We start from the raw sequence: 12,653 nt of genomic DNA on the forward strand, positions 1-12,653 counted from the left end.
AACTTTCCCCCAAAAAAATATTAATGCCTTCCTTTGCCCCTTCTCTACACTGCTCTTGGTGCAGCTAAAAGGATTTTTATTTTAAATAAAAAAAAATTCGATGATCAGTCGCCGCATAATATTACATATTCTTATTATTTTTCTTATAAGATTTATTGAATGTTATTTTAATTAATTGAATATTTAGTGGTGTTTCAAAAGAAAAATTCCTTTTGACGCTCAAGTTGTTGGCAAGATAATCTTTGTGATAGGCAGCTACTTTGGTTCTTTTATTATTTTTGTTTAATCATCATCATCACCATCGTCGGTGTTGGTTGAGGAGGAACAAATTGTCTTTTGCTTATGTGAAATAGAAACCAGGGGCCAATGTACGCTCTGGAAATAGAAGACTTAAACGCGAAAGCGAAGATTATGGGACAGGCGAAGAAACTGATGAGTGTCTGTCGGGTTGAGTTTTGAGTACACTGACTGTGACAATGAACGGACCGCTCTTTTCCAAATTAGCCATAGCCATCGGCTTTGGGCTTCCGCTGTACTATCGAATTGAAAACAGAGTATCATCAGAATAAGTTTAAGGTCATCGTAGGGAAACAAAAAAAAAACATGGGAATAGGAATCATTTGTGGAGCGTATGAGCGATAATCAAAATCTTTCATACTTACACATTTTTTTTGTAAGTTTCGATTTGCACCTGTTCCATGGACATTGAAAATTGAGAAAGTGAAGTGGAAGGGTTGATTGATATTATAATGGGTGATCAACTTGCTTAGCTAAGAGTCTCAATTGCTAAGAGGAGTGTATGTGCTGTGCAGCTATTACGTGGTCGAGTTTATTTGTATATTATGAAGTATGGGGTATTTAGTCTACTTGTTATTTCATGCGTTGCTTTTGGCAGAAGTGGGTTTTGTCGTTTTGTGACGTCGTCGTCAGTCGCATCGAAATCGAAGTCAAAGAGATGAATAATTACAGGGCAAGCACAAGCAAATTGATGAAATGCTTCATTATGAAGGTTCTCTTAATTTCTTCTGAAAGTATATTACTTATTTTAATGGTAAGTCATATTGTTTGTGAATCAGAAAAATAAGAGACAAGAATGGTTATGTTGGTTGGTAAGAATGATGGTGTAGGAATGAGTGAAGCTGATTATATATTTCTCAAGAAAAAATACAAGAGTTTAGTAGATTGGTCTTTAAATTTCTTATCATTTAAGTAGTAAATTATTTTTAAGCTTATTAAAAAAAAAATAATTTGAAAGATCGTGAACTTTTAGAATTCTAATTGCCTGTTAATAACTGAATTGCATTTTGATTCTAATAGACAAATATTATGAATTAGGTATCTAAAGTACCTATTATGACTTTAAAATAATTTTAAACGAGAGAAAAAGGGAAAATGTGGTGTTAAAGTAATTTGACTTCAAGAAGGACAATTGTGTTTTATTTTTTGGAAACTAATTTGCATACAAAGTTAAAACGCAGTTTTGGAGAAAAGAATAATTTCATAAACATTTTCAAAATAACTTGTATTTATTTACTAAGATATTTAACATTTTAGCAACGAACAAAAATAATATTTCTTATATAAAAACTTGAGATGATAATCAACACAAAATTAAAAGCAGATAAATTATTTTGTCGAATAGTATCTAAATTTAAAAAAAACAATCAAATATTTGTGTATTCTCTTTTATAGAATCCGAGTAGGTACAGTGATGCTAGAAACATTCCGGATTTTTTTTGTTTGTATAATTCCTTCCTTAATATCAACTAGGAAAAATCAAACTGAATTTACTGTTTGTATTTATTTCAAAAACGTTTTGGTATACTTTATAATTACTTTAAAAAAATAAAGATCTGATGGTAAGAAATAAATAAATATAAAGTATGAATTTTACCGATTACATCCCTGCTCAAAACTAACCGGATTTTATACAAAACTCCGTGTCTTGATTTTTAGGTAACGGTTTTTTTTTGGCATTTGGAGAACGTAATTAATTAAAAGCTGTCTAAATAGAAATTCGATTAATAAAATGGCTAAAACACGTCACACAAACGCTATTCGTCATAAAGTGTTAGAAAAGTATCAAGTCGGTACAAAACAAAATGTAATCGCTGAAATGCTGAAAATTCTAACTTCAACGGTTTATGACATTATCAAAAAGAAGCGGAAAATCAGTAGAAGCAGAACATCGTGGTGGACGCCCTCGCAAAACAACAGCTAAAACAGATAGGCGCATAAAGAATTTTGTTTTTAAGAACCCTTTTGCGTCCTCGAAAAACATCTGTGAGGATCTAAATTTATCTACAGCGTAAGGAGTCGTTTAAGGGAATGCGGTCTTTATTCGTTCCGACCAGCAAAAAAGCCACTACTGAAAACATCGTAAACAAATAAAATATGATAGGTGTTTCGGAAAGAAGAAATATTTAATATTTGCATATGCAAAAAATCATCTGGACTGGACTATAAGCAAATGAAAAAGTGTGCTTTTCAGTGATGAAAGTAAATTCAACTTATTTTACTCCGATGGTAGAATGACAGTAAGGAGCTCAAAAGGAACATGTTTAAAGCTAGCAAATGTACGCCCTACGGATAAGCACGGTGGTGCCTCGGTGATGGTCTGGGGTTGCTTTTCCGGTGCAGGCGTTGGTCCGATACATCAAATCGCAGGAATTATGAACCGTTTTCAATATAGGGATGTTTTGGAGTCAACAATGCTGCCATATGCTGAATAGGAAATGCCTTTGTCTGAGTTTTTCAGCAGGATAATGATCCCAAACATTCGTCAAAGCAGCTAAAAAAGTAATTTGCAACACAAAATATTTTTGTCTTAGAGTGGCCGTCCCAATCTTCCGATTTAAACCCCATCGAGAACTAGTGGACAGTTTTAAAAAGGATGGTTGGAAAGAGAACGCACACTTCAACAAGCTCTCTTTTTGCAGCTTTGAAGAATAAGTTGGTGAATATTTCTGTCTCTATAATCAACAATTTAATCATGTCAATGCCTCGTCGATGCCATGAAGTTATTAAAAATAAAGGTTACTGGACAAAATATTTATTTTTAAGATTTTGTGACAAAAATCCGGTTAGTTTTTAGCAGACGAATTTCTGAATTTGTTTAATTTTTTGTTACCATCGTTTATTGTTTGGATTATTTTAACTTGTTTTATTTTTGTGTGATCTAATTACATTATAAAAAATATAAAAAAAATGTGCAAATTCTTGCGTAGCAAAACATGTATTAATAAACTTGACCAAAAAAATCCGGAATGTTTCTAGCACCACTGTATGTAGGTATTAATAGTAATAGAGGAGGAAACTTCTATTCTTGTTTTTAATAATTAAAAAACACTCAAAGAGTTTCAAATACCTTTAATATTGAAGAGACAGCGTGAGCATTAGGTAAAAAGGGAGGAGTTAGAAAGGAGTGTTATAACTTGAATTAGAATGTTTGTAATATTTAATAGTTTTTAGTGTTCTTTAAATTATATTTAAGGCCTATTAAAAAAAAAAAAAATTATAATTTTCCTTACTAATTTAAAATTAAGATTTAAACGGTTCAATGTAGGCTTTTAATGAATGAAAAATTTTTCTATCACATGACGTTTTTAGAATATGCCCTTTAAAAATGCTAAAAACAACGTGGTTTTTAAGTCTAAGTTAAGACTCAAAATATCTCTTAAGAACAAATTGTATGATGATTTTTAAAAGTTTACATCTTTCTCTTTTAGATACAATTTAAATTTAAAGCATTTTAGCATTTTACTAAGTTTCTGGAAATTCTCATTAGTGTTGGACAAAACAATATCACTAGATTAAGCTTTATTTTATTTTTCTGAATAAAATTATTAAAGTTGAGTAGATTTGAAAGATTTTTTTTCTGGGTTGCTAGGATACGCTTCAGCTCGTAAAAAATAAAAAAAAAACAAATGCAGACATTTTTGCATTTCAACCGCGATAAAACAAATTTTATCAACATTAGCTTTGTCTTTTTGTACTCTATTATAAATTTTACTGTTATTTAAGTTAATTTAAGGTTACACAAAAATCATCTTTTTTATATAAAAGTCACAGAGTTGTAGTTGTAATTTTGTTAAGTGTAAAATGTTAAAAATGGCTCGTAACAAATATATCACCGATTTTAAAAAGAAGATAATTACGGATTTTAATGCGGGTCAATCGATGACCAGTAAAGCAAAAAAATACGCGATTCAACATTCCGTCATTTCGCGAATAATAAGCCGATTTCGCAATTCAGGTTGCTTAGAAACAAAACATCGTGGGGGAAGATTATGCCAAGAAAAGCATCCCCCACTGTGCTTAACACTCTTTATGGTGTATTTAGGGTCACATTCCTGGTTGATCGCACATATTTTTTACCATCTGACCCAAAGCGATTAAATTTGGACTCATCGCTCCATAAGATATTTCTCCACCAATTTGGATCTTTTGAAATGTGCTACTTTGTAAACTGCAGGCGACGAGAGAGATTGCGCTTAGAAACATGTGGTTTTTTTCTCGCAATTCGTCCAAACAACTTTTTTTTTATGGAGCGGTCATGAATGGATCAGCTTTGCTCAGGCCGGCGATGGCAATATCAGTTCGAGGGGTGGTCTTTCTTGTCCGATTCTTGCTAATTTTATTTTGAACACTCCCTTCTTTTTGGCAATGATAAAGAGCATTAATTTCCTTCTTCCTTGAATATTCTTATTTCCGGGCTACCTCCGAGTTTGTGTTTCCTTCTTTTTTAAAATCAAGAACTCCTAGCCTGATGGCCTCTGTTGAGTGTTTGTCACGTCCCATACTATAACTTATTTATTCATATTGAAGAATCTGTATGAAAACTTTACTTAATTTTCAACGAAAACAATGTGTGCTCTTTAAATTGACTTAGCTTGATTGCACCTTGGTACCATTTGACTTCCATTTGGCTTTTTTTATAAAATTACATAATTGATTTACCGTTACTTTACATTGAAAGTACATAGCAAAAAAACCCCAGTAAGAAAACCTTGTCGATCAGTGTTATTATTTAGTGGAATAATAGATTTGTATGCAGTTTTAAGTTCTTATACAAATTTGAAAAATATTATTTGACGAACAAATGTAATTTTTAATCTGGTAATAACTTATTACTTTGTTGTCAAATTTACTTCTTGATCCACTTAATGTTATGTTTGTAAAACTTCATAGAAAGAGAAATTTAAAAGTTTTTAATTAAGTGTGTTTAATAAAAAAAAGTCTGCATCCACATGTGATAATCAATCATTTTTTCTTTTCTCAAGTTATAATTTTGGTCCTCGAAAATGAATATTAATTAGATTTAGAGTTTTATTTGTCTTAAGTGCTTGTCTCTTTACCTTATGACAAAATGCGCAATTTTGTCAACATTTCCCATCACTGATCAGATGGGTTAAATGCGGTGATAAGTCGAAATCACCTTTTTGACACATAATATGACCAGCGAAGAATGATCTTAATAATTCTATCATGGCATAACGCCATCCAGTTGCAATCAGAGATAAATAAATAATGCTAAACCTCGATATAAGATTTTCGTAAAATCGGTCTTTTTCGTTTTTTTGATTTTAAGACTTTTTTAAACGTTTAGCTGGAACATTTAAGCGGGTTTTTCATGGTCTATTACTTTTTGAATTGACTTATTAAGTGTGCTCTTAAATGGTTCAGATATTGATGGTCCACCTTGTACTATCATTTATCCTAGGGTCGTTTACCTATGTTATGAAATTAAATTTTGTGTATTGTGTTTGTTGCATATTTGATCGATTTGAAGTGACCATAATTTTTACATGGACATTACATTTATCGTTAAGTATATACAGTCAAATTCATTCCTGACAACAGTACTCGCACACAGGAATGGTTGAGAGTTGTAAGTCACTAGGCCCTGGTTCACAACGGACTTTGCGCCACCCCATTTGATTTGATATACAGTCAAATCACTCTAAGTCGAACTTTCGCGGGATATCGAAACTCTTTCTAGTAAGAGGGAATTTTAGAAAAAAATCGAGTTAAATTAAGGTTTTATTTTAATGATTTTACTTGACACTCCAACCTAAAATTTATAAATTATGGTTATTAAATGTTTAAGGCCAATTGAATATTGCGTATTCTTTTATTTATATGTTTTTTGGTTTAAATAAAAAATTATTAACATTATTTAATGGTCTACCATAGTAGGCCAGGCGTGCATTGGTGTACAAAAATTGGGCGCGTGTACTGTGTTAAAAAAGATTTTATTTTAAATTTTTGTTTTTATTTGGCTCATTCTGAATCATTTCAATTGGAGATTGCAATGTACAAATTCAATCTTTTGTATTTATTTTTTCTGGTATTTCAAACTCTATTATTTCAGCCTCATCTTCTTCAGATCAGATTTCACAGTCATTAGTATATGCTTTCAAAATTTACTTGGTATCAGGTTTTTAATTGGCCGTTATCGACTTCAACATACATCTTGCTTCCAATGTACGCCTTTAACATTATAATGAGCTTCTATTAGCCTTTTCCAGATTGTGTGTGTCTTCGTTGTTACATCTAACTAAATTAACAGAAAAATAATCTCCATTATATCAGGTCTCCAAATTACATCAAGCCTTTTTTTAATTACCAGTGGAACTTCCTAAACCCATACAATTTCGCGCACACAGTCGAGAAGTTAATTTTATATTTTCTTTTTTTTTGGATTCCCAAACCAAGACGGTCCCTAAGTGTATTTTCAGTTTTGTCCCTTGGGTGAACTATTGAGGTCATACACTTGTTTTGGGTCAGTTAGACAGTTATCGATGAATAATAATTTCTTGCTCTTTGATTTTTCAAATGTTGAATCAAGTTTCATAAGCCAACTTGTGAAAAAATCTCATGTCACTTAAGATCAATAGATTACTTCATATTCTACCGACAAAATTTTACATTTATAGAAGCAACGAAGGTTTTTGCTTTTTCTTATAATCAGAAGCTTAGGTTTTCTAATCCAATCATGTTAGGTCCCACAAAATATGTCGTCCAGTTTTAATACCCTGACTACCTCTGACATTGTTCCATTCATCGGCTTTTGTCTTATCAACACTATCTCTTTCACCAATTTCCTTTTTTTTTTAAAAAAAAAAGATAAAAAAACGACTTAGAGAGAAAGAAAATAGGTAAATAGTCAAGAGAATGTGTTCGAGTTATAGAGAACAACAACTTAAAGGGAGTTTGTCTTAGAGAGAATCTACTGTACAGTGTACATGTTATATCGCTCATTTTTATTTATTTATTTGCAAATGCAGTTAGTTTATTTATAAAATTTTAAATTTGATTTAGTTTGAAAATAACGAACGACTTATTATCGCACACAATATTTTGCAATTTTCAGGCCACTTCATATTCGAAACTCTTTGACTTGTCTTTGTATTCGATATGCTTTTTTGGTTCAACTCGAATGTTGTAACTGGCGTAGTGAAGCACATTCTTGTCCCACTTCAACAACAAATTGTGTTGATGTAGTTTCTAGCTTTGTTTTGACTTTAATGGACAATATTTTGGTTTTGGATTTGTTTTGACCTTAAGGGCCAATTTTATTGTATTAACGAGAATCACAAACCAGAGGTATTTTCTTCATCTCTTTATATTAGATTCAGAGGTCTCTTTTATGCTTTTTCCATTTTAAACAATTTTTTTGATTGTTGTAACCGGCATGGACGAACTTTTTTGGTGTAGTTTTTGGATTTATTTTGACTTTAAGGGCCAATTTTATTACATTCACGAGAATCAAATACCCGAGGGTGAACTGTCTGATTGATACTTTCAACCATATTTATATTAGATTAAGTGCTCTCTTTTATGCTTTTTTCCATTTTAAACAATTTTTTTTTAACCGGTGGAATAGTTGACAGGCAAGATTGGTTTTGAATGACTAACTAAAATTATTTTCGTTTTTGGTCTAACTGTTATTTAGACCGCATTTGCTTGTTTAGTAGCTTTGTGTTAATTGTTTTATTTCTTTGGATATCCCGAAAGAGCAGTAGGCAATGAAAGGGGCGGCGGGGGGGGAGGAACTGAACAAGATCACATATGTACTTATTTGTAAATGCCTAAAAGAAGGTTGAATATCGTAGTGTGCCAATAATTAAATAAGACTGTACATATATGTATCTATAAATTTCAATAAATTGAATAATTACAATAAAAATATTTAACAAATTATAAACTTTAAATTTTAATCAATTTTCAGACTACGTTTACTTTGAAACATCTTCGTCAACTCCTTACCTTATACGTAGAATAGAAGAATTAAACAAAAATCAAACTGGAAATGTAGAAGCCAAAGTAATGTGCTTCTATAGACGCAGAGACTTGCCCAATCCCCTTGTGCAATTGGCGGATAAACATCAATGTGAGTACAAAAAAAAACAATATTTTGAAAATATGATTTGGTTTAAAGTTTAATCACAATTAAAATAGGAAAAATTAAACAAGGATTTTCTTACTTTGGTTTGTTGTTTGTTTTGCGAAATCAGTTTCCATAGAACTCTACGAATTTTCAAAATTTCAATTCGGTAAAGAAAACATGAATTAATATACCAAAATGGAACCAAAACACACTGATAAATTCCTTAAGTATTTAAATAGGATATTTTTTGGAACCGAAAATTGAAGTAATGTTGTTTTGAATTGAAGTAATGATGTTTTGTGTCAAGAAATTCGTGACGTTAAATCAATACAATTGCTCCCAAAATTGAGCGTACACTCAATTAAGAGTTAGTTAATTGTTACTTTTCATATTTAAGATGCAATGTTTTTTGGAAAATTCTTTTTAATTTCTATTTTGTTTTATTTTATTTTACGAATACTTAAAAAAACATTAGTTAAACAATAAACAAAAGGTAATATTTAAAAAAACATTTCATTGCACAAAATTAAGCGTACACTTTGTATTTATGGCTTCTTAAATCAAGTTTTCAAAAAATGTACTGCTACATTTACTTATTTTTTAATTGAATTTTAAACCAATGTTCGTCGCAGAAATAATTTTTGCTTCAATATTTTTTTCCTCATTTTTTTGGGGAAATGGCAGAGACCAGGGATGGAATCGGCTAAGGTGATTGTTGATAAATGACAGTCAAAATTTAATCTATCTAAGATGATAGTCAAATTGAACCTAAAAAGCTGTCACTAGAAATATTTGATAGTCATTTTTCTACAAATATGTCGTTTCTGAATAGAGCTACCAGACGCTTACAAAAAACGAATGGAAAATTGTGTCAGTTACCTTTTTTAGGTACAAAAACACATTCTTGTAAAGGACAAAGCTAATGACATTTGAAAAAATACAAGAAAAGTAAGAATACACAGCCAATTCAATACTTTTTTTTAGATATTTTATAGGAATCATTTAAAAATTTCACCATAGCAGCAATGAATTGTGACAATTCAAATCTGAAATTGTTCAATCGAATTGAATTGATTTGAATTATCTTACACAGACGCAATGAAAATGATAGTCAAATTTGACTATCAAAAATATGATAGTCAATTATCACCTTAGCCGATTCCACCCCAATTTCAACCGAAACTATTCGTCGCGTTCTGCTGAAGAATAATTTAACGGCAGAGTTGCTCGGAAAAAACATCTTATTTCAAAATTAATAACTGAAAACGTCTTGAGTTCGCTAAAAAGCACCTCAACAAACCCAAAGTTTCTGGAACAATGTTTTGTTCTGAAAATTTTTGGACGTTATTAAATATTTGATAGTCTGCAGAAAAACTGAATTTATCAGTAAATATTCACTTCCAACAAGATAACCATTTAAAACACACATCATTTCTTGTGAAAGAATGGTTGCTGCTAGAAACCAGCTCAAGGTTCACCTCAGTCACCGGACCTTAATCCCATCGAGAATGTGTGGGAAAAAATTAAGCGAAGGTTGCAGAATTGCAACCCAACCAACAAAAGTCAATTGAAAGCCAAGATGACGGAATTTTGGGAATATATACCCCTGTCTTTTACTAGAAAATTGTTGAATCAATGCCGCGGCGACTATAAGCTGTGATTACTGCTAAAAGATGGCCATTCAAAATATTGAAATTTAAATTTGACCACTAATTAACATTTTTGTATGCTTTGAATTTCAAGTGTTCGCTTAATTTTGTGGTATGCATTTAATAATTTTTTTAGTTTTTAAATTTGTATTTTTTGTTCATTGTTTTTGTTGTTTTTCATCTTGTTTATTTAACATAAAATATTAAATAAAAGAAAATTGAAAACAAAATACCAAAAACATAGACAAACACAGACAAACATTTTTTTTTGCTGGTGTATACTCAATTTTGTGAGTAATTTTATTCATATTTTTCTAATGTTTTTTAATTACATTTTTTGGAGGCATTTTACAATGATGACAAACAATACTATCCTGCTAGACATACTACTGTAAAAATTGACGTATCGAAATACTTCAGGTCGACAGTTGCATTTCCTTCAATATTATCAACCACTAACACAGGCCCTAGTTCTCAAACGGACTGTTGCGCCACTCAATTTATTTATTTTAACCTAGAATAAACATTGCAGGGCAATAGTATACTATACATTGGACCATACTGATCGCTTTTATTCGGAACCATTACCTCGTATACAGGATTTAGCTCAGTGTAAACCTGAAACGAATCGAAATCAGATTTCTCCATCCGATCCCAAGACCTGAATCAAATTGAAAATATGTTTGTATGCCTGAATCGACGAATTGAAGAATCGAGTTTATAGTTGAGCCAGATTGTCATTTCTATTTCATTTAAATTCGATCTTTTAATTAAGTGCTGCCATATATCTGGATCGAAATCTCAATTCGGAATCGATTCCTTAATCTACTCTAGTAAACAGGGTACATTTAGCTTTGTTGCGACGCATGCTCGTTTGTACGTAAACATATTGGTTGTGCCTTCTCTGTTTGTTCCAACTCGCTTTTTAGAAAGAAGTACTCGATGTTCATGAACATTACATTATTCGACTTGTTTTAATCTTTGCTCGGGTTAGGGCAGTTAATTACCAATAACGCGGCGAATTGTTCGGACTTATCGGCGTAGAATAGCGAGCGACTTCACATATCTCCAAAGAAAATAGTAAAGCGGCGTTAAATAGCATTATATTGGAGGCCAATTTACGAGACATTACCATAAAACTTTGGGGTTACCAAATGTCTCACAGTTCCTGCATATTATGGTTGTTTATTTGATGTAGTTCAAGAAGTTCAGACCAACTATTCAAGTTCTTGGAATGCCAAACTAAACTAAAAATAAAACACTAGATAACTCACAGATTGGCTGCCAGGGTTTGGAGTTGTATTTGTTCCTACATAAATCTATCATAAATATTAACTATTATTTATTAATAAAAAAGTGAACTGAAAAAACAACAAATATATTTCTAGGGCAAACAGAAATCTAGGCAAATATCTAAAAATTGTTAGTGCAATTCTCTTGAAAAATGTCTTATAATTTTAAAACAATCTTAAATATCAATTTTGGTAAAGGAACTTAAAATAATGCTAACATAAATAACGGGTGTTTTTTAGACGTTTGATTTGCAATTTGGCAACGCTCGTTCAGTTCACGCGACGAAACGAAACAACCAATTTATTGAAGGAAATGCATTATCTCATGTAGTAGGCTTGTAGTGTGGCCTCCAAGATCATGCGATTTGAAACCGCTTGACTATTTATTGTACGGTTATATATGAAGTTGCTTGTCAATGCAAATAAGCCAGAACGATTGACCTCTTGCACGTTATTACTTTCATACAGCCAAATTGCTGCAAAACTTACTTACTTACTTAGATCTTTAGACATGTATAGTCCGTTGGGAACTCCTTAAGGGACATAGGGCTTCTACTACGTCTACGCGCCATTGTCTACGGTTTTTGGAGATGTGTTACAGCTTCCTCCAACTCTTGCCTAGTAACGCCTAGGCCTCGACTATCCTGCGCCATGTGCTTCTCGGACGTCCAGCTCTTCTTCCTTCTTGTGTGAGCGGATTCCACTGCATTGCTTGGCATGCAATGCAGTCGTTACCTTTTCGAAGCGTATGTCCAATCTATTGCCAATTACTTCTTCGTATTATAGATTCTATAGGGTCCTGACCTGTTACCTGTCCCTAGGATGTTACGAAGACATCTATTCACGAAGCTTTCTTGTTATGGCTAAAGTAATCTTCCAAGTGCTGCACCCATAAAAAAGCACAGATTCGACATTTGTGCGAAAAAGTCGTAGCTTTGTTCTTAAGTTGATAGAGTTATTCCTCCAAATTTTTGACAGCATACCGAACGCCGCTTTTGCTTTGCCGATGCGGCAGATGACGTCTTGTTCGGTTGCGCCTTCGATGGAAACGATGCTTCCAAGGTATTGAAAGCTCTCCACTAAAAGTTAAATTCTTGGCTTTATGCGTTTTATTTGTTCTTGAAAAGCACACGTCCAAAAAAACTACCTCAACAACTCAAACCCACACAGAAATAAATCGAGCATATTTGAGGTGACTCCCACTTTATTTTACATAATGATTATGCATACTTAAAATTTCTTTGTTCTTTCAAACTAAACAAAAGTAATAAAGTTTTAAGATATTGCTTCAATCCTTTTTATGTATGTCGACCAAATCAA

At 32.0% G+C, this 12,653-nt stretch overlaps 1 protein-coding gene across 2 annotated transcripts in view; it reads left to right on the forward strand.

Annotated features, from left to right (window-relative positions):
• Positions 1–12,653, forward strand: part of LOC129939435 (metastasis-associated protein MTA3) — a 32,421-nt gene that overhangs the window by 248 nt on the left and 19,520 nt on the right. For both annotated transcript variants that reach the window (XM_056047447.1, XM_056047448.1), the window contains exon 2: positions 8,234–8,395. In XM_056047447.1, coding sequence (XP_055903422.1) covers positions 8,234–8,395 — 162 coding nt within the window. The remainder of the gene's footprint in view (positions 1–8,233; positions 8,396–12,653) is intronic.

This window comes from Eupeodes corollae, chromosome 1, assembly GCF_945859685.1.
Source record: "Eupeodes corollae chromosome 1, idEupCoro1.1, whole genome shotgun sequence".
NCBI lineage: Eukaryota > Metazoa > Arthropoda > Insecta > Diptera > Syrphidae > Eupeodes > Eupeodes corollae.